The sequence below is a fragment of the Hyla sarda genome, chromosome 5 (genome assembly GCF_029499605.1).
Source record: "Hyla sarda isolate aHylSar1 chromosome 5, aHylSar1.hap1, whole genome shotgun sequence".
In the NCBI taxonomy this organism is placed as follows: domain Eukaryota; kingdom Metazoa; phylum Chordata; class Amphibia; order Anura; family Hylidae; genus Hyla; species Hyla sarda.
This window is the reverse complement of record NC_079193.1, coordinates 317,198,290-317,220,787: the sequence shown is the minus strand read 5'-3', so window position 1 is coordinate 317,220,787 and position 22,498 is coordinate 317,198,290. Positions and strand designations below refer to the sequence as shown.

Sequence of the window (22,498 nt, the reverse complement as noted above, 5' to 3'; positions counted from 1 at the left end):
TGATAAATTATGTATAAAAGATTTCTGTGGGAATCGCTGTCCCCGAACAATGTGTGTACAGTGTCCACTCCGTCACGTGTGCGCACCATTCTCACCATCCCGGGCGTCTCCATTGCTTCTGTACTTTACTATTTTGGTTTATTTATTTTTAGAGCAGGATTCTGGGATTTTTATTGCTGTTTAGCAGCAGAGAAAGCAGGTGGACACGAATCTGATCCTGAACACTAAATTCACATGAAAAGAGGTTTGTTTGTTTGTTTACGGTGGTGTTAACATTCCTAATGTTAATGTTCAGACTCAGCTGTCGCAATGGCATCTACTGCAAGTGACTGTCTACTGAGAAATGTACAAACACCATAAGGAGTAACTATCGGTAGGGGTCTCATTGCTGGATTCCCACCAATCTAGAGAACGGAGAGGGGGGGTGGGTGTTCAGCTGTTCCTTAAATCAATGTTTGCCAAACAGTGTGTCTCCAGCTGTTGCAAAACTACAACTCCCAGCATGCCCGGACAGCCGAAGGCTGTCCGGGCATGCTGGGAGTTGTAGTTTTGCAACAGCTGGAGTCACACTGTTGGGGAAAACACTGCCCTACAGCTGGAGGCACCCTGGTTGGGAAACACTGGCATAGGTTCACACACACACTTTTGGATTGGATTTTAAAGTGTAAACAGCTGATTTCTGCCTTATGATATATCTGCCTCCCTTTTCTCTTATTAAATGACATTGAATTCAGTAAAAAAAAAAAAAAAAAAAAAAATATATATATATATATATATATATATATATATATATATATATATAATAAAAAAACTCTTAAGTGCTGGTGCATTGTTTATTTTTATTATGCTATTGTACAGCATTTATCATCAGCGTCTGCAATTACAAGATTGCATCGAATAGTCCTCTATGGCAGTGTGTCTCCAGCTGTTGCAAAACTTCAACTCGCAGAATGCCTGACAGCCTTTGGTGCGGGCCCGCCTTCTAACCTCACTGCACACACAGGGCTGGTGCCGGATAGCCCTGTGGGCCTGCTCATAGAAGAATATGCAGCATATTTCCCGTTTCGCGCAGCATATACAGTCATGGCTGTAAATGTTGGCACCCCTGAAATTTTTCAAGAAAATGACATTTTTCTCACAGAAAAGGATTGCAGTAACACATGTTTTGCTATACACATGTTTATTCCCTTTGTGTGTATTGGAACTAAACCAAAAATGGAGGAAAAAAGCAAATTGGACATAATGTCACACCAAACTCCAAAAATGGCCTGGACAAAATTAGTGGCACCCTTAACTTAATATTTGGTTGCGCACCCTTTGGAAAAAATAACTGAAATCAGTCGCTTCCTATAACCATCAATAAGCTTCTTACACCTCTCAGCCGAAATGTTGGACCACTCTTCCTTTGCAAACTGCTCCAGGTCTCTCTTATTGGACGGTGCCTTTTCCCAACAGCAATTTTAAGATCTCTCCACTGGAGTTCAATGGGATTTAGATCTGGACTCATTGCTGCCACTTCAGAATTCTCCAGTGCTTTGTTGCCATCCATTTCTGGGTGCTTTTTGACGTGTGTTTGGGGTCCTTGTTCTGCTGGAAGACCCAAGATCTCTGACGCACACCCAGCTTTCTGACACTCGGCTGTACAGTGCGACCAAAAATCTATTGGTAATCCTCAAATTTCATGATGCCTTGCACACATTCAAGGCACCCAGTGCCAGAGGCAGCAAAACACACACAGACACACAATGCAAAGACTAAGTGCATTTCTCTCCTTTTTTATCTGCTTTCAGGTGTGATTTTTTTTTTCTCTTTCCATTTCATGGGGTGGGACCTGGCTGGGCTGTTTGCCAGCATTGCACTAACAGGGCTTCCTTTTTCTGGCCAGTCACAGCATAGCACCTACTCCTCTCTGCAGTGCATTGACAGTGCAGGTAAAATAGTTCTGAAATGAATAGACTGACACAATGTTGGGGGGAGATTTATAATACCCTACTATAGATGACATGTGGAGGAAGATAGATTTAACAATGCACTGGCATTGAAAATTGTTGTGTGAGGAGAAATGAAAGACACACACACATCACAGCCAGGAAAGGGTTACACGAAGCACTGAAGAAGCCAAAGGCAGGGGGACAGGGGTTTACACTGCAGCACTGTGGATATGCAGCAGTATGTACACTGGCATTTACACAAGGCACATCCCTACAAATCTTTGTGTGGTCAGGAAGCCTTGATTTACCTTTCAAGAACAGTGTGGTTAATCTTCAGCAGGCATACTTGTTCAGCTTGCAGGTACATAGCAGAGCACATTTTAAGCCCCGCTCCCACTTCCTTTCTTATGTCCTGGTCTAGCTGTTACTAGAGACAGATTTCCTCTAACTACCCAATGGACAACAGATTGCAGGGAAGAGAGACTCCTAGTGGCCACGTTTTTTTAGATGTTTTTCTGGCGTAAGGAGTAATTTTTGGTAAATGGAATGATTTACAAATATGTTAGGAATCACATTGCATGGGGGGGGGGGGGAACTGCATGGTTCTTACATGATCACTGCTATTAAAAATGTTTCACTGCATATTGCAACATGCAACATATTCCCTTTTCGCGTGCAGCTGTGCACTTCTCCCTGTTCAGTTAAACAATCAGTTAGGGTCTGAACACTCGGACCACAACAGATCAAGTGTTTGTTTATTTTTTTTTGTTTATTTTTTTATGATGAATTGAGAATGTAAAGTTTAAATAAATACTTTATGTTGCATTATATATTCTGCATAAAACTTTAGCTAAACAAGCTCTCCAACATATGTACTGATGTTCACTCAGGAAGCCACGGTGGGAGACTTCTGTCCTATCCCTGCAGAATTTGGAATGCAGCTCCAAACTAAAATGCACACTTAAAGGGGTATTCCGGGCAAAAACATTTTATCCCCTATCCAAAGGATAGGGGATAAGATGTCTGATCGTGGGGGGCCCGCTCCTGAGACCCCCCGCAGTCTCCCTGCAGCACTCGCATTCTATGCGGGTGCTGAATCTCCAGTTTCGAAAACCTCCGGGTTTCCAGGACTGGGGACATGACCTGTGCTGTGGAGTCGGAGTGGGACAAAATTTTGGGTACCTGGAGTCGGCAAACAATGCACCTGCTCCGACTCCGGCTCCTACAAAATTGTGATTGGAATGAAAAAAAAAAAGCTAGTTTAAATGTCCCAATTCACAAAAAAATTATAATTAATGACTTCTCTACTGTAAGAATAAAGATCAATGCAAACCGCAAAACGAACATGTTAAGTGACCATGAAGAAGCATGCTTTTCATGTGCTTCACTATGTGGCACGCAACGCACAATTCGGAGCGGCAATACTTATACTTTCCATAGTGTTGTGTTCTGCTGTTACAGGGAACCCATGGGTAACCTAGCCTCTCACTGATAAGGGATTAAGTAAATGTTTTTTGCAGGACTAGAGACACTTGTTTGTGTCTCTAGTCCTGCAAAAGGGAATGGAGGGTCATTAGTTAAAGACTGAAGCTGTAAACCATTGGAAAAACTGCTGTCATTCAGCTAAGGCTATAAAAACTTGTAAACTCCGATTGTTAGCTTAACCTTTAATACATTTGCATATTAATACAGAGGAGTCGGGGAGTCTGAGTAGGAAGTACAAAAAATTGCGCCGTCTGAGTTGGAACACTTATCTACCGCCTCCACAGCCCTGGTCGTGACGTCACGCCACACTACCCTCCATTCATGTCTATGGGAGGGGGCGTGATGGCCGTCATGCCCCCTCCCATAGACATGAATGGAGGGGGTGTGGCGTGACGGCACGTCCCCAGTCCCAGAAATTCAGAGGTTTCCGAAACTGGAGATTCAGCACCCGCATTGAATGTGGGTGCTGCAGGGAGATCACGGGGGGGGGGGGGGATCTCAGCAGCGGGCCCCATGGCGATCAGACATCTTATCCCCTATCCTTTGGATAGAGGATAAAATGTTTTTGCCCGTAATACCCCTTTAATAAGGATCAGTACAAGATGAGTAATGCAATGTAGGGGCTGCGGCATTAGTGAGCTAAACTTCACTCTCACCAGTTTGGACATGGATTTTCAATCACAGCAATGAACATCCTAGTTATCTCTGCATTTAGGTACCTAGAGACCTTAGATTGATGGAAAAGAACATATTTTTATATGATTAAAATGATGAAACTTTCCGAAATCCCTATAAAATGAAATATGCAATAAGCTGTGAATTTAGTAAATGAATTATACATTATTATACATTTTTAATTTTTTTTATTTTATTTTAAAACTGGAGTCAGTACATCAATTCTACAACTCCAATCCCACAAGGCCCGGATTGAATAAAGTTTATACAACTTTCTATGCAAATGATCTCCGTATACCTGCAGTAGGATGGTGTTTAGAGAGTTATTCATGCTTTTAAGAAGTGTATAGAAACTCTATATTAAAGCACATATTTTTGCTTTCAGCGCCCCGGTGAGATTATTTCTGTGTCTGGATGATCCGCCTGGTCCTTTTGATAGTCTGGAAGAAAGCAGGGTAAGGAAATTAAAATAAATTTTTGATGTCTTTCCATAGGGATTCTTTTATTTTATACCTTTGGGACATTTGGTATCATCCATGCACAATATTCTTATCACATTCAGTCTGGCTGCAAAGTTTGACCATGTATTTGTGTATATACATATCTATGTGCGTGTGTCCAGGCTTTTTGTGAGACTTTAGAAGAAACGAATTACAGACTTCAAAGGGATCTTGCGGAGAAGCAGAAGGAGCTTGAAGCCTTGAAGAAGCTGTTAAATGAAAAGCAATTGCACATAGAGAGGCTTGAGAGCCGGATCCAGTGAGTATATCTTATCAGAAAGTTCTGGTTTATACTGTAAGGCAATGTTTCCCAATCAGGGTGCCTCCAGCTGTTGCAAAACTACAACTCCCAGCATGGCCGAACAGCCTTCGGCTGTCCGGCCATGCTGGAAGTTGTAGTTTTGCAACAGCTGGAGGCACCCTGGTTGGGAACCACTTTCTAGGCAGTGTTACAGTGTAACTTGGTAACTGCTTTGTAGTACCACATATACAAAAGCACTGATAGAAGTACATAAAAACGCTAAGGCCTCATTCACACTTAATTTTTTATTTATTTTTTAATATGGAATCCGAATCCCGTTGTTTTCTGCCGTAAGCTGTAGATATGTGGTGTGTCCTGTTGCAAAACAAAGTAACATGTCACAACTTTGGATCTGAAGTCCGTGTTGGGGAGCATGGACACAGATCAGCCAGCTGAATGGGGCTCCAATATCGGATCCAAACCCGTAGCATTGAAAGTGACAATCTGGGGCAGAAATCTAAGAGTATCCCTCGGATTTCTGCTGCAGATTTTTGGGACTGAAAAATTCACAGTGTATTTAAAGCCAAGTAATGCTGGAAAAATCAGCAAACCCTTTCATAGTAAGATTCAAATCAGAAAACGATAGAAATGTAACCCATGTACCAGTGAGGGCCATCGGTCATTGGGGGCCCATGTAAAGTAACTAGAGATGAGCGAACTTGCAGTAAATTCGATTCGTCACGAACTTCTCGGCTCGGCAGTTGATGACTTATCCTGCATAAATTAGTTCAGCTTTCAGGTGCTCCGGTGGGCTGGAAAAGGGGGATACAGTCCTAGGAGACTCTTTCCTAGGACTGTATCCACCTTTTCCAGCCCACGGGAGCACCTTAAGGCTGAACTAATTTATGCAGGATAAGGCATCAACTGCCGAGCCGAGAAGTTTGTGACGAATCGAATTTACTGTAAGTTCGCTCATCTCTAAAAGTAACCAAACATCACCTAATAAAAAAATAAAACAAAAGAGTAAATACAATATATATATATATATATATATATATATATATATATATATATATATATATATATATATATAATATACATACACATACACACTGGGGGTGGGGATTTATCAAAACCTGTCCAGAGGAGAAGTTGCTGAGTTGCCCATAGCAACCAATTGGATCGCTTCTTTCATTTTTCAGAAGCCTTTTAGGTTGCTATGGACAAGTCAGCAACTCTTCCTCTGGACAGGTTTTGATAAATCTCCCGTGTGTGTGTGTGTGTGTGTATAGAATATATGCACACATTAAATATATACCGTATTTATCGGGGTATACCACGCACCGGCCTATAACACGCACCCTCATTTTACCAAGGATATTTGGGTAAAAAAAGTTTTTTACCCAAATATCCATGGTAAAATGAGGGTGCGTGTGTGCGCGTGTATACCCCGATATACCCCCAGGAAAGGCAGGGGGAGAGAGGCCGTCGCTGCCCGCTTCTCTCCCCCTGCCTTTCCTGGGGTCTAGAGCCCTGCTGCCGGCCCTTCTCTCCCCCTGGCTATCGGCGCCGCTGCCCGTTCTGTCCCCCTGACCATCAGTACCGGCGCCCCATTGCCGGCGCCGATAGCCAGGGGGGAGAGAAGCGGCGCCGATAGCCAGGGGGAGAGAAGGGGCAGCGGCACCCATTGCCGGCGCCGCTGCCCCGTTGCCTCCCCCCATCCCTGGTGGCATAATTACCTGGGTCGGGTCCGGGCTGCTGCAGGCCTCCGGCGTGCGTCCCCTGCGTCGTTGCTATGCACGGCGCGGCGCACTGACGTCATGCGCCGCGCCGTGCAGCGCATAGCAACGACGAAGGGGACGCACGCTGAAGGCCTGGAGCAGCGCGGACCCAACCCAGGTACCGATAGTCAGGGGGACAGAACGGGCAGCGGCGCCGATAGCCAGGGGGTGAGAAGGGCCAGCAGCAGGGCTCTAGACCCCAGGGAAGGCAGGGGGAGAGAAGCGGGCAGCGACGGCCTCTCTCCCCCTGCCTTTCCTGGGGGTGTATCGGCGTATAACACGCACATAGACTTTAGGCTAAAAATTTTAGCCTAAAAAGTGCGTGTTATACGCCGATAAATACAGTATAATATATTTTTTATTTTAATTCTTTAACTGTCTTTTCTTAAAGGAGAACTCCAGAATAAAAAAATTGTCCCCCATACTGCTGGCAGTAAAAAAATAAATAGATACATACCTTCCTTCGCTCCCCCCCCCCCCGATGTCTCCGGTAACCGGCTCCGCCCTCTGCCGTGATTCTCTTCTTGGTTGCCGGTAGTCGGCGAGTCATACTGCACTCACCGGCCGCAGCGAAGTCCCAACTCGGCCGGCGATAGACTGAGCGGCCGTGTGACGTTTTCGGCCCCGGCAGCAGGTGCCGGTGTAGTGAAGAATTGTGTGTCTTGAAGCGTTCTCACACTGTTTAAAGCATTCACTACCGCCGGCCGAGGTGGGACTTCGCTGCAGCCAGTGAGTGCAGTATGACTCGCCGACCACCGGCAACCTGGAAGAGGATCGCGACCGAGACTGGAGTGGGTTACCGGGGGAGCGAAGGAAGGTATGTATCTTTTTTTTTTTTATCTTTTTTTTTTATTTTTTTTATTTTTTTACTGCCGGCAGTATGGAGGGCAATTTTTGTATTCTGCAGTTCTCCTTTAATGCATGTATTATTTATTTATATAGCACCCTTGGTTCCAGGGCACTTTATATATAATAATGGTAACAGTACATAACACTAATGTAGGAACATTGGGCATTATACAGATTAGATTGCTGACTGACACAGGGGGAAAGGGCCCTGCCTGCAAGGGCTTACAATCTATAAGGAGAGGGGAAGTAAACAGTAGGTGAGGGGGACAGCAGGTCATCTGTGCGCAGGTAGTAAAGTAGCCATTTATACTGCAGTGACAACAGGATTATTGAAGGTCGTAGGCTTGCTTCAATGAATGGGTCTTCAGGTTTCTTTTTCTTGATGGTGGGTGAGATCTGGATGTGTAGGAGTAGTGAGTTCCAGTGTATCAGGGAAGCACTGGAGAAGTCTTGGAGACGGTCATGTGACGTGCGGACCAGGGGAGGAGCATAGGCGGAGGTCTCAAGATGATCGAAGAATACGTGAGGGGCGGTATAGGGAGATCAGTGAGATGTATGGGGGGTGCGCACAGATTGTGGACGGCCTGACTAGAACTTTCTGTTTGGGACACGGCAATAATTTCATTTCTCCTGATGTTTGTTTTTTAAAGAAAACATCATATTATTTAATGTAAAACACAAATAAAGAAACAGAAACGTAGCCGCATATCCATGACTGGGGACCCATTCTCATCAGGTGGCTTTGACGTGGCGAGAGGGCTTGCATGTTTTGATCATAAGGTACATTAACAATCTGTTATTTTTTAAATTTTATGCTGAGAAGCAAGTAGATCAAAGTACAAGTTGTGGATGTGCAGATAAGTTCTGTTTTTCTATTTTGTTTTACATATTATTTAACTTTTGAAAAATAAAATATAACTACAAGTGGTAACTACAGTAACTGCAGTGCCAGGTTGTTCCCCGAGTGATGTACATACATTCGCACATCCATCCACCCACCCACTCACACATGCATACCTACTGTCCTTCACCTCCTACGACTGTTTTATAGAGCAGATAACTAACTTCCAGCAGTCTCTTTCCTCCAGATGGTATTTTATTAATAACAATATATTAAGGAAATACTGTTTAAAGCATTCACTAATATTTTATGGCAAATTTTAATTCTAATATATTCTAGTATTGCTGTGTTCAATTGCCCTTATTTGGTTATCCTGAAAATGTAATATAATAATCATGTAATAAAAAATCTTCTTAGGGAAATGGGCCCAGAGCATGGTAAGACACGCAGACCTTCTGGAGAAGAGAGCGAGTGCAGTGGAGAGGTGGAGTCCTCCGCCATAGAGGCAGATCAGGTGGCTACCGCAGACAATGGGTAGGATATCAGAATACAATGGAGGAGTACATTTGTTTTTGCTGCTAAGCTGCATTGTATCCAGGAAACGTATCTGAGAAGAATCAGAAAAACACTTGAGGGGCATAAATATAATGTGTCTGCATGAAATGTTACTGTGTCCGTTTCCTCTTTCTTTCTAGACTGGGACAATTTTTTTTCCAACAAAGAAATCTTAGGAGGGCTTGTTTTATGCTGATGAACAATGTACTTTTAAATCGATACCAATATTTTACATAATTTATTTAAATATTTAAAAAAAGATATGCAGGGGGAAATTGGGGGGGGGGGGGGAATACATTTTTGGAGGTTTTAGGTCTTTTACTGTGCAATGTTATCATTCTGTAGGTGCATACAATTACAGCAGTAACTGTTGTTGAGATGTATATAATACATTATATTACTATTTTCACAGATTTTCTCCTAATTTATATCACAAATTCTGATGGTTTTTATCCTGTCTATATTACTATCTAAGGGATCATGTGCATTGATCTGAATTTCTTTATCTGTAACATATTTCATATTTCATTTTTCAAATTTGACATAACCAAAAATCAGCAATTTGGTGTTTTTGTTTAAAGGGACACGTCACTATGTTAAAATGTATTCCCTATCCTGTGGATAAGGAATACTGGTCTGATTGCAGAGGCCCAACCTCTGGGACAAAACTGTTATCAGGACTCACTGTCTCTCCTAAGAGTCCAGTCAGATTTTATTCATTTAGGTTTTTATGATTTGGAGCTGGAGCTCAATGTCTCTTCCCCCATCATATGCTGCTCTGACAGGACAGCATAAAGCATATGACAGGTTGTCCAGTGAAAAACAGCTTATACCCTATCCACAGGACAGCATAAGGGTCTGAAAGCCAGGGCCTTGTTGTGGTGATTGGGGGTCCCCAACGGTTCAAATAGTATGCTTATTGCAACTAGCAGTACTTTAGACTTCTGGATCCAAGCTTACCTCCAAATTAACTAGTTTGTCAGCAAAATACAAATACAACCTAGTTGAGTCTAGAACGCTCAGAAGTTGCGATAGTACATTGTTCAGGTTGACCAATCGCAGCTATGTTTAATGTGTGAATTAGCGTTCCCAGGAACCCAAGGCAATCCAGAGAATCACAGGTAAACTGTGCTGTAGTCTTCACAAGGCTTGATCCAACGATCGTTTGTGTGGCCCGGCCCCTCAACCCCAATCTTGTGCAGACTTTGTAATAGATCACCAAGAGTCATCAGTCTGATCATGTAACAGGGCCCTTAGATTGCTACAGATTGCTTTTATAGACATTTGTGACAGTGTGAAAATTTCTCTTTTTGCTTTTTACTTTAAGATGTGTGGATGTCTGAGGGTTTGGATAAAACAGGCAGTTTTTGTGTCTGGCGTTATGTACGTGACCTAGAACTATAGTGGTTAATAGGGAAGTTTATAGCATTTTTATGGACTGCATGAAAATTTGTGGACACTTTATTTAGGAACTGAGCCACTGAACAGTGTTTTTGTTTGGGCACTGTATGACAGTGTAGGGTCTGTACAGCATTGTTACTTTAAGATTGAATGGCAGAAGTAATATGTCCTGTAAAAGTTTTCCAGCTTGTGAATATTTAAAACCTGTGGATGTTGGTTACCATTGTAATGTATATAACCCATGCCGCCTTCTTTCACCCCATTTTCCAGTTCCTTTAAAGAGAGCCATGAGAACTGCTGGAACGAGTCCCTGCCAGAGATTGAAGTGGCAGAAGTGGCCGATCCTGATGAAGAAGTCTAATGTGCCTGTAATGAAATGGGACGCGTTCTGTGGATCCTCTCGTATGCCGAGCTGTTGCCATACACCTGGGCCTATAGGAGGGACCATGCAAGTAGTTTACAGAAACCATTTCTAGAGAAGGATTTGTGTGGTCTTGCTGCTAACCGACCGGCCGAATGGAGACAACTCTGAAGGGCCTGACCCAAGACCCTTCTTATGGCTCATGTACACTGTTAATACACCAGTAATAGCCTAGTTGTATCTGTCTCCTTGTGGCACTGATTCAAGCACTTTTGTCGAAATCGTCACTATTCTCCTAAGTGCCACAAGGGCATGTTCTGCTTTGCCAAGACTTTATTTCTGTATTTTTTACACAAGGAATTAATTGTTCAGAGCCGTGGATGTTGCCGACAGTTGTTTTTATCAGCCGCTGCTCAGAAAGGAAAGACGTTCTAGAGCAAAAGTATAGGTTGTATTATTAGCATAGAGTGATTCATGGAAGATACACCTGACATCTGGCAACTCCGTCAAGCTAAATGCCTACACCGCGTGTGAATAAGTGATAGGTGGGACGGGCACCGCATTGTTTGTAAGCACAATCACAACCCCGCATATCTCCCTGTAACACCTGCTTTTATTTAAAGACTCCTCTCTAAATTTCCAATATTTTAGCAAAAGCAATCTAAAACTAGATGTACCAAATGTAAAAGTGATGTATTTATAAAGTGAGAGAAAGTGACTGGTCATGTATATTTTACACTATAAGGGGAGGGGAGCTAAATAGTTTTTGCACTTGCAGAATATATATATACGTATAATCTCAACATAGACTGTGTCAGATATTATGATTGCAGATGTAAAGTCATTGCTCCCACTATTTAACTCAGTCTGCACCATAGTTAGCTGGTCTTTTATGGTGTTGTCAGCTTATGGTGCATGTGTGTATGTGTGTTCATATGTTATATAACCATTTTTGCTTTTGTAATTCTTTTTTAAAGTTATAATGCCATAGGCGATGCCATCAATATATGACCAATTGGAGCGCACCTATTTTGTGACTCCTTTGCTCTTGCAGTTTGGAGGAGGACGTCCTAGTGATTGAATTCCCATCAATCTCACATTTATGGCACGTCATTTTTTTTTTTTTCAGTATGTCTTTGTATCATATATGTACAAAAAACAGGTACAGATGTCACCAGAGTACTGAGGCCATTAGACACTGTTTTGGGACCGGTGCCAAGTTGAGGTAAGCAGAGATTGTTTTTAGTGCACAATGTGGCTTCAAGAACTCCCTTTGCCATCTGTATCTGTTTTTAACAAATGCCTTAAAACTCATTTCACAACTTTTACTATGCCTTTAAAATCATTAAGTTTTCACAATGTACCATTATTAGTATCTTTAAATAGTTAAATTTTGCATTCCAGATGCAGGCTTTACTATCCATTCATTGTTCATTAAAAGCTTTGTATAATTGTGGAAATGTTGGTTTTACTTTACATAATGTCTGGATTAAAACTGGATTCTTTTTTAATGCTGACCATCATTGGTCTCACATTTACTCAAGGCTATTGACTCATAGACACTGCAAACTGTTTGAACTGAGGGTACTGCCCTATTCCTCTGTTGCATTTTTGAGGTAGAAAAACCTTAATCCATTTTTTTTACCCTACTTTTTAAGGATGTTTTGCTTTGTCAGCTCGATCATGCTCAAGTGTCAAGCAGAAAGTTTTAAGCCGCAGCATGCATGCCTCCTCCCTTCCCCACCCTGCCTTGACTAATGCACAGCTCTGTTCTGGAAGCAGACCCTGTACATCAATCAAGGCAGGAAGGGGGAGGTAAGTGGGTATCCTGTGGTTGAGCACAGCCTCCTTGACACCTGAGCTTTAAGCATGATTTACTGTTTATCCACCATCATTAAAAATCATAAAAACAGAGCTGATTTCTTCCGAAAACTGAAAAACATTTGTCTGCAGTTTGGGTGTGGGTTTTTGCTGCTCAGTTCCTTTTGAAGTGAATGAAACCAAGCTGTAATACCACACACAACCTGCTGACAGGTGTGGTGATGTTTTGTCCCATTCAAGGCTGAAAAACTCCTGTAAGAAAATAAACCAAGATAAGTTAGAAAACTTGTTACTAAACCACCATCTCCAATTTGGACTATTAGAATATGGGTAACTGTATTTCAACATATTTGCAGGAGTCAAACAATAGAAAAAACAGCGACCTCCAGCAGCCAGTTCAGTAAAAAATAAATTGTTTCTTTATTGTGTACTAATGATCAAGGCAATGCACATAAAGATGTAAGTTACAACGCGTTTCGGTCTATGTATAGGAGTGGCTCTCCGTGCATCCAGCCAGGTTGTTGTGGGAGGAGGGCTGGGGGTGTTCACATCTGCCTGTGTTGAACGCATTCTTTTCTATTTGTGATATTTGTAGGAGTGTTGTAGAAATTGCCCTGCTGAATGATATAGGCCATATATTTACCGATCAACCATAACTTTAAAAAACAACTGCCTAATATTGCGTAGATGTCACCAAAACAGCCCTAACTGACCTGGACTCCTCAAGATGGTGTTCTGTGGTAACTGGAATAAGTTAGCAAAATATCCTACAATGAAACACTGTAGACTTTGTTGCAGATTAGTTGACGATTTGACTTCAAGGGCCTTTCACACTATGTATTTTCAATCGCAATTCTGCATTGATAATTGTTCTGAATGGGATTCTGCTGCACCATTCATTCAACAGACTTTCTGCTGTGTGCATTCCTCTTCTGGGAAAAATAGGGTGCAGTGGCCTCCCATTGCTTTCAATGGGATTTTCCTGCACTACGCTGAGGAAGAAAAACTACTAAAGAAGACATAGTTTTATATTAGAGGGACAAAGGTTTCTTTACTGAGAGAGTAGTGGATGCATGGAATAGCCTTCCTGCAGAAGTGGTTGCTGCAAATACTGTGAAGGAGTTTAAGCCTGGACCCCACACTTTGCCAAAAAAAATGTTACATGTTTATTTTTTTGTCGTAATCTGCTCTGAAAAGGATTGCCTTCTATTGACAAGCCACACTTACGAATTGTCCTAGTGCTTGTTATGCCTGTGTAGTGAAGAAAACTGTTCCCTGTAGAGAAATGTGTCCAAGCAGATGATAAATGCTGAGTTAGCAAAGCCACTCTGGTTGGCTGAGACACGCATACCCACCCCATACTATCGTTTTTTTTTTTTTTTTGGGGGGGGAGGGGTGTGGGTTCAGCCACGCTCTGCTCAGTATTTTGTGCCAGTTCCCTGGACACATTTCACTCTCGCCACTGCTGTAAAACCGTGAACCCGATCCCCACTGCTCTCATCAGCCTGGGGGATGTAGAAATTTGTGTCCCTGCTGCTGGCTTTTTCCATCCCCGATCCCTGCGGCGGGGATGTAGAAATGTGTGTCTTGGGTTGAGAGACCGCTATCCATCACGGCTCTTCCCTGCCTCTGATTACCTTTTTCTTCAAATCAGTGTACCCGTGCCTCACTGGTTTCCCCACAGATTTTCTACATCCGCGAGGCAGAGGAGAGCGGTGATCGTGCTCTCCCCTGCCCCTGCGCGGGGGGGGGGGGGGACACCATCACGGGGAAGCAGTGAGGCACGGGTACACTGATTTGAAGAGTTGGTAATCAGAGGCAGGGGAGAGTGGTGATGGATAGCGGTCTGCCCTGCCTCTGCACTAGGGGACACACATTCCTACATCCTCGCCACAGGGATCAAGATGAAGAGAGCAGCAGGGACACACATTCCCACATCCCCCAGGCTGATGAAAGCCGTGGGGATCGGGTTCAGTTTTACAGTAGCGGCAAGAGTGAGCTGCAGCAGCAGGGACAGTTTTCAACATCCCTGTCCTCCGCTTCTGTCCCGATCTCTCTATTCTCATAGCGAGGAAACAGTTTGCTATATTCCGCTGTGAGAGCGCAGAGATCAGGGTGTAATGTAATGTGTCCAGGGATCTGGTGAAAATACTGAGCAGTTCAAAGCTGCACCCCCTCCCCCCCCCTCAACAACCAATAGTATGGGGCGGGTGTGCGTGTCTCAGCCAGTCAGTGGCTTTGCTGACTCAGCACTTATCATCAGCTGCTTGGACACATCTCTACAGGGAGCAGTTTTCTTCACTACATCGGCATCTGCTCTAGAGGTAATCTCCACTCCGGAATATCTGCAGGTGGAGATTTCGTAGTGTGAATAAGCCCTAATAGGGAAGTCAAAATCTGCAATAGAAGGTATAAGGAACATATTTCACATATGTCAAATCTTTCTTCAGTGGATCTGCAGCATTCAAGTAGGCCAGGGATGTGGAAATCCTATCGCCCGACGCCCGGGACATGTAGTTCAGGGTGCCGGGCAGGTGAATTTTTAATAAATTTAGCCCTGTATTGTCGGTGCCGGTGACAAGCACAGGAGCAGATGCAGACCTGCATAGGACGTAAGTCTGCACCTCACAACAGCGCTCAAGGTGTATGGAGCGGGATCCCGACTCAAGCCCGCTCCATACTCAGCGGCCCACAGCTGAGTTCAGTAGCCGGAGGCTGCCGCTAATAGTGATCGCCTCGTCCGGCTATTAACCCTTTAGATCACTGCTGTCGGTTAACAGTGGTGTCTAAAGGGATCTTATAACCATCCCTGGTGGTCTAGTGGGGTGGATCACAAATGAACACAGATCAATGGAGTTTAATAGAACTGCATTGATCTGTATGAGGAATCTAATGATTCCTCCTAATAAAGTGTATTTAAAAGGAGAAAAAAAGTTTAACATTTTTAAAAACACCCATTAACCCATTCACTACATATTAAAAGTTCATATCACCCCCCCCCCCTTTTTTTCCCATTTTCCATATAAAAATATTTTATATCCCATATGGTAAATGGCAATAACGTAAAAAAAAAAAAAATTGCTTTTTTTATGCTTATAACATCATATCCCAGAAAAAATTAAGAAAGTGTTCAAAAAGTCTGATCAATACCAAAATTTGATACAAACAGCATATTATGGCCCAAAAAATTAGCCCTCATACAGCCCAGTATACGGAAAAATGTTAGGGGTCAGGAATTTTCAAAATTTTTTTTTTAAGTTGTAGAAAAATGTAATAAAACATGACAGAAACTAAACAAATTTGGTATTTGTGTAATCAGGCTGACTTAAAGTATCAAAATAATATGTAAGTTTGACCACAAGGTGAATGGCGAAAAAAAGAAACCCCCCCCCCCCCCCCCAAATAGAGATGAGCGAAGTTACACCGATTCGATACGTCACAAACTTCTCGGCTCGGCATTTGCTGACTTTAGCCTGCAAAAATTAGTTCAGCTTTCTGGTGCTCCGGTGGGCTGGAAAAGGTGGATACAGTCCCAGGAGAGAGTCTCCAGCCCACCGGAGCACCTGAAAGCTGAACTAATTTATGCAGGCTAAAGTCAGCAAATGCCGAGCCGAGAAGTTCGTGACGAATCAAATCACTGTAACTTCACTCATCTCTAACCCCAAATTTGCATTTTTTCAATTTCACCTCACAAATATTGTTTTTTTTTTTGTTTCAGAACATAAGTTATTGATAAATGAAAGGTGTCATTACAAAGTATAATTGGTCTGGCAAAAAACAAGCCTCAGATGGGTCTGAAGATGGAAAAATAAGAGTTATGGCTATTATAGGACGAGGAGGAAAAAACTAAAGTGTAGAAACTAATAAAGACCTTATTTACGTACTATTTTGTTTGAAATTATTTTATCTACCAGGATTTTCTTGAAGGACAAGTAGATTGTTTTCTGCTTTAGTCCCTTGGACAAGTTGTTTTTGGTTTTTTTAAATCTCCACACCCCTGTAGGCGCTTATTTTATACAGAATTTTCTGCCAAAACATGAAACTCATAGTCCCTTTGATTGATGGGACTTTGCTTGCAGATTTCACCAAAAGAATGATCTGGTACTTCTGTAACGCAAATTCTGCAGTATGAACTGAGCCGCAGCCTCCCGTTAAAGGTCACAGGATGCTGCTGCAAGTGGAATCCGCAATGAAATTCCACAAGTAATTTTCATCTGTTTATTTGGCAAGGGGGATTTGGAGCTCTGTATCAGAAGAATGTAGCTTCAACTGCTGTCAAGATATTTTAAATCCATATTGCTTTTATATCTAGTTCATTTTTTAAAACATACCCGTCATATCCCACACAAAAAGAAAATTATTACTCTGTACCTAATCCTGGTCATGTACAAATTATTTTTATTTGTCTATCACCTATATTTCTCTCACAAATACCTTCTATATGTTGCTCACTTGGTTTTTCATCCTGTGCTTTGGAGGGGACTTGTCCTCACTCTTCATGACTGCTGTGCTGTGGGTCTCTTCATCTAATCACTGCAGGCGTCTCTGTAACCCCCTCCTCTCTGTTTTCTTGCTGCAGTCTAATTAGACAGGAGTGAGCACATAGAAGTGCTAGTCCCACCTTTAATTACTGGACTTTGTCCCAGCCTGTGCTTTAGCTTGGACAAAGATGATGCTGCAGCCGGACAGGATTATGTTTTGGATGGTATGGGGACCCCCTAGTGTTGTTTTTTGTTTTGTTTTCTATGAAAAGGGGAAAGCATTTTTCTCGGTCGGTCTTCATTGGGAAACACCTATACTGACGGGTATATGTTCTTGCCACTAGGAGGCGCTAACACTAGGAAAAAATTTTTGTCTCCTCCCTGGCAGGATATACCCGCCCAATGGAAGTGAGGTAATCCGTTTTAGCTAGTGTCAGTAGGAGGCAAGACACAGGTCTGGAAGCTCCCCAAACCTGGTCTTATTTTATTATTTTCTAGTAAGGGCTGTTTAGTTAGGTTTTTTTTGTTTCCCTTTATCAGTTGGGGGTTCAGGACCATGGCACTACCTGTTCTCCCATATGCAACAAATGGTCACGGAACATGGGGCTGTCAACCCCTTTTCGCAAACGGCCAGTGCCTGGAGGTTGTACCCTGGGTCTCCCACTGCCCCTGCTCGCCCCGCTATATTATCCTGGTATGATGCAGCATGGCCATAAGCTGATTGAAGACGCCTGAGTGAGTATGTCTAACATCCTCCCCCACCCCCTTCTGTACTACGCTATTACACGTGGCTGTGCTGGGCCAACCTTGTGGCCTCCGCTCACGCTACCAGCACTATGCCTGCAGCAATCCTCCCCACTACAACCGTCGCCACAGGGGTACTGTATATATGTAGACAGACGGCTCTGCTCTGCTGGCCGCCTTTTTTCTTTGCCCGCACTTTCACTTTCCTTTCATCAGCGCCATTATGCGCCTCTTATGCTCTGCCCTTCTCCCTCACCTTGTTCCCAGGGCGAACGGAGGTTGAACGCCTGGACAACAGGGCCTGCTATTCGGCTCCGCCATCTCCTCGCAGCACGTGATTCTGCTGCTCCCTGGTCGGCAGTGACTGGACACGCTGCAGGGGTCGGGGGCACTCAGTCAGCAGTTCTCGGCCCTTCTCTCCCGGTCATCTGGCGGGTTCTGGCCTCGGGGTCCCTGCGCAGCATCCTGCTTCCTGCACTCTTTTTATTTACAAAAAGAAAAAGATCTTTTGTTTCTCAGTCCATGTTCTTACCCACCTCTTGTGGCCATTCAGTAGCACCTACTTTCTGGTCCCTTGTTTGGCTTCCCCTTGTGACGGCAGACAGCTGTTGCAGCCCTTTGTTGTAATGTCTGTTTTTTACCTGTTTAATCTTGATGGTTTTCCGGTCTTGGGACCATATATTAAATGTGACTTTGCTTTACTATTTGCTTCTGCCATCCTGTTTTATTACCTGAAGAGGCAAAGGTCTCTTTGCCAGTTCAGGAATATTTTGCGGGGCATTTCTGCCTTGAGATGTCTGCCACGCCCACAGCCGCATTGCAGCCCCTTCTCCAGGGCAAGACACCGGTGTAATGCCCCTGCAGACGGATCCGCATCCTTGACCTTAGCTGTGGGCCTTTCCCAGGTGTCTCGTTATCTTGTGTCTTTGGGCATCAAGTGTCCATTATGTGGTCTTTATTCCCGGGAGGGTGCTGGGAAACCGCAGTGGTATCAATTTTCTCCCACAGGTCTTTATAGGTCTTCGGAATCTGTGGCTAATGTGTTGGACCCCCCCCCAAACTTCTAGTACGAGGTCTTCAAGCACGTGTTCCTACGTGGACATGGACTGGACCCAATACCATAGATGGTGGTCTGTGTGGCTTCCTTTGCCGCCATTCACTCATCACATGGCAGCTGCATCCACGGCTGAACTTAAATGGGTACACTCAATTAAAAAAAAAATTTATTAAAAAGATTATGTAAAAAGAAAAATGTTTTTAATATATTTTATTTTAAAAAAAATCATGTTTTGTGTGGTTTTTTTTTTACGTTTGTAATCCTGGCCACTAGGTGTCACCCTATATGGCTCAGGATTACTTTTCCTCCCCTCACGTTCAGCACGTTCGGACCAACGCTGGCCGGGCAGTGCGGTCCGAAACGCTCGTTAACATGAATGAGGAGAGGGAGATGCAAGGCGGGCAGGGATATTTACATTTCGCGCATCCACGAGCACTGTACTCATGCTCTGCCTGTTTCCTATACAGGCAGAGAGTGAGTACAGCGCTCGTTCACACACGGCACGCAAAATTTAAATATCCTCTCCCCCTGCATCTCCCTCTCCTCATTCATTGCAGCGTGCGAGCTGCAGGAAAGAGAGAAGACGGACGGAAGCGATCCCCGGCCAGGCTTCAGATGACGTTGTGCCTGCCGGGACTGCCCACTTCCTGTCCTCGCCAGAAAGCTCAACTCTGAGCTCCTCCGGCCGTTCTAGATAAGATAATTTCATGGGGATTTGGGCAGAAATAAAGACAGGGATAGATGGGGAGGGGGAATAGGAAAATTTCGTTTAGTGATAGCTACTCTTTAAGGCTCCCCACTGCTAATAAGTGGTGTCTGAAGGAGTGGCCCGGCATGTACAATGGATTTTGTCCAGGGCAATGGGGCACAATCCACGGCTCCTTAGCCTCCCCCGATCTCCCAGGATGGCGGGAATGCTATCCATGGCCCCAGGTATCCCCGCCCCTCCATATGCGACAATAGGGCACAGTGTTATTTAATCTGGGCCGTTGTCCCCTTTTCGTAATTAGCCAGCACCTGGGGGTGTACTCTATTGATAAGCCAGATTGTTGTCTGCATGGTTTCTGCTGCCACCAGTCTCCCATCACGGGGCTGCTGCGTGCTTGGCAGGAGTTCCTGTACCCCTCTACTAATGGGAGTAGTCCAGAATGGTGTCGCTATAGGTACACTGTGCCAGTAAGCTACATAGTGATCTTAATGATCCCTTACACCCCTAGGTCGCCCTTCAGGAGTTACGGTTCCACTGCTAGGGCACCGTGTCCGAAGAAGTGACCTGACGTGTCCTATCGACCCTCTTCAGGCCGACAGGGATGCAATCCAGGTCTCTGCCTCCCCTGATCTTCCAGGGTGACAGGGATTCTGTCCATTGGGCTGCCACGTGCTTGACGGTGTTTTCCCATACCTTTCTGCATTGGGTGGACTCTGGACGAGGGTTCCTGCAAAGTGCATAGGGGTGATGCAAGTCAGCCAGACGTTCATCTGAATGGTCTCCAGCACCACCAGGTCGGCCATCGGATCGGCCGCACTCCAGTACCCCACATTCTGTGGGAGGGTTCGAATGAGTCTGCTTGATTTACTGCTATGTCTGGTCAGCTACCATACACTTCCCACTCCGTGGACGGAAGTGCAGGTAACCCACTGCCAAGGTGTAGTTCTGAGTGAGTCACTCCATGTTGCTCCACGGGCCTTATACAATGCACCATATACTGGTTCACAGGGTTCCCTGATTTAACAGGTTCCTCTCTGCATGCCTTCTGCTCTCACGGCTGAAGGCTGGTAACCCACTTTAAATGTGTGGTTCTGAATGCGGGACCCGATGTGGCCATGGCTCCTATGCCATATAGCCAGACTCTGCCTGCATGGTTTCTGATCCACCATGTCACCTCCCCCTTTCCAGCTGTTCCCGTGACAGCATCCCGGTCACTCACTGTGTGTCTCTGTGGGTTCATTGAACTTGTTATACCAATCAGACTTCCTTCATCTCTTGCATCTGTGACAGCAGTCCTGGTGTGGGGCACCATTTGGAGATGGGGTGTGGATGTTTCCTACAGGTTCCATGACTTTTCACGGCAACAGCAGCACACTCTGTTGCTGAGCAACATGGGGAGCCTGTCTTTCATACTGCAGGACTTTGGATGTCTGCGATTCCTTTTGTGTCTGCAGTCTTGCTTCCTCACTACTATCATGAGGTATCCATATCCGTGTCGGCACGTGTAAGGCTCACCTTCCCTTCTTTTGGTGGGGTGTGCCTCGGACCTTCCTGTAATCTTGTTTCCACAGGTCTGTGTGTGGCAGTTGAGCACCTCTGTTCTGGCATGAGGCCTGGTGGGGCATCACACACAGTTCAGCGCCCCCCCCCTATGCCTTCAGGTATCTTCCTGGATTCCTGTGCAGGGTGGCTCGGGCGCCTGCTCGGTTGGCTTTCATACGACCAGACTGGCTCCGTTAGTGTCCATCTGGTCCAGGGTTTCAGCCCGATGGGGTGTTTCTCTCAATGCTGTTGGTTGCTGTGTGTGCTTCTTCCTTGCATTTGTACTCCATGTCTTTGCATCTTTGCCCAGCTCCTGTGTCCAGGTTTCTGATCCTTCTAGGGACACAAATTGGCTCCTCGATATGTTCTCCCAGAGTTCCTGGGGGCTACGTCCACCCAGTACTTTCTGTTGACGCAGGGCGGCATGTCCCTGCTCCTTCAGTGCCTGGTGCACTTTGACAATCCTCTTTCACGGGGGTACAGGGATCAGGAGGCTTGGCATGGTCAGTACATGAGTTTCATCTCGCTCACCCCTTGTTTTACCATCCACTAGGGGGATTATTTCGCTGGTTGCTTTCTACTACTGAGATGGAGCAATTTCTCTCTTCCCACTTTATAGGTGGGATATCTGGCTGGGCCCTTTCTTTTGCTGACAGCATTCAGAAAAGCCTTTTGGTGTCTCTGCCTGTGTACTTACTGCCCACTATTGCAGTCTGGCTCTCTTCCTGTTTCTTGGTTATCTACTGCTGCTAAGGCAGCCTTGGCACTCTCCTCTGTTGGAGGGGTTTCTGCTATCATGTATGGCTCGACGACAGCTGGTCTAGACACTGTCTGTTGTTTGGGTCCTGCCATTGCTCTTCTCCCCCCCTCGGCACAATCTCCCTGGTAGGGTGTGTTCCTCCTTCCCAGTTGCGCTACACTGATACCACAGTCTTCTTGACTTCAAAGCCTAGGAGTCCCAGCCAGATTCCCTTTTTGTTCCCCCTCTGTTCCCATCCTGATGGGTTGTTGCTTCGGAGTGCTCTGGTTTGCTTGGACCGCTGGGGCCCAGAATCGGTTGGTCTCCTTGTCTTGGACACTATCCTAGGATCCTGTGGAGTACCTTCTTTTCTAGGTCGGCCCTCCTGGTTCTTTTGGGCCTTAGTGGCGGTATGTGTAGCAGTCCTGCCCAGACTTCTCTGCGATCCCATTTATGGGGCGGTTTTTCTGTACGTACACTTCTCTGCATGGATGTTTGTCACCTGGAGCGTTTCGCGGACGTTGGGTTTCCTTACCCTCCGGGTGTAAGTCTTCCAGGAGACTCGGGAACCTCCCATTCCCATGTTGGCTGCTCCGATATTCCGGGATACTCCTTTTCAGGGCCTTCCGCTCCTTTCTTGGCTGTTTATTCTTCCGTGTCCATCTTCCAGGTGACTCAGAGATCTCCAGCTCCCATGTCTGTCACTCAGGTGTTCCGGGATGCCCCTTTTCCCGGACATTCTGCTCCTTCTTGGCCATTGTTCCCTTCCATCTTCTCCTTCGGGG

The 22,498-nt window shown here is 44.9% G+C and overlaps 1 protein-coding gene across 3 annotated transcripts in view; it reads left to right on the top strand.

The window, feature by feature from the left end:
• SNX16 (sorting nexin 16) overlaps window positions 1-12,200 on the top strand; it is a 28,992-nt gene extending 16,792 nt beyond the window's left edge. The window contains exons 5-8 of one of the 3 annotated variants that reach the window (XM_056522236.1): window positions 4,477-4,546; window positions 4,714-4,850; window positions 8,721-8,837; window positions 10,530-12,178. In XM_056522236.1, the coding sequence (XP_056378211.1) occupies window positions 4,477-4,546; window positions 4,714-4,850; window positions 8,721-8,837; window positions 10,530-10,620 (415 nt within the window). In that variant the 3' untranslated portion in view covers window positions 10,621-12,178. Of the gene's footprint in view, window positions 1-4,476; window positions 4,547-4,713; window positions 4,851-8,720; window positions 8,838-10,529 lie in introns of all 3 variants that reach the window. The other 2 variants (XM_056522235.1, XM_056522237.1) reach the window with 2 other exon arrangements.
• Window positions 12,201-22,498: the final 10,298 nt, after the last annotated feature.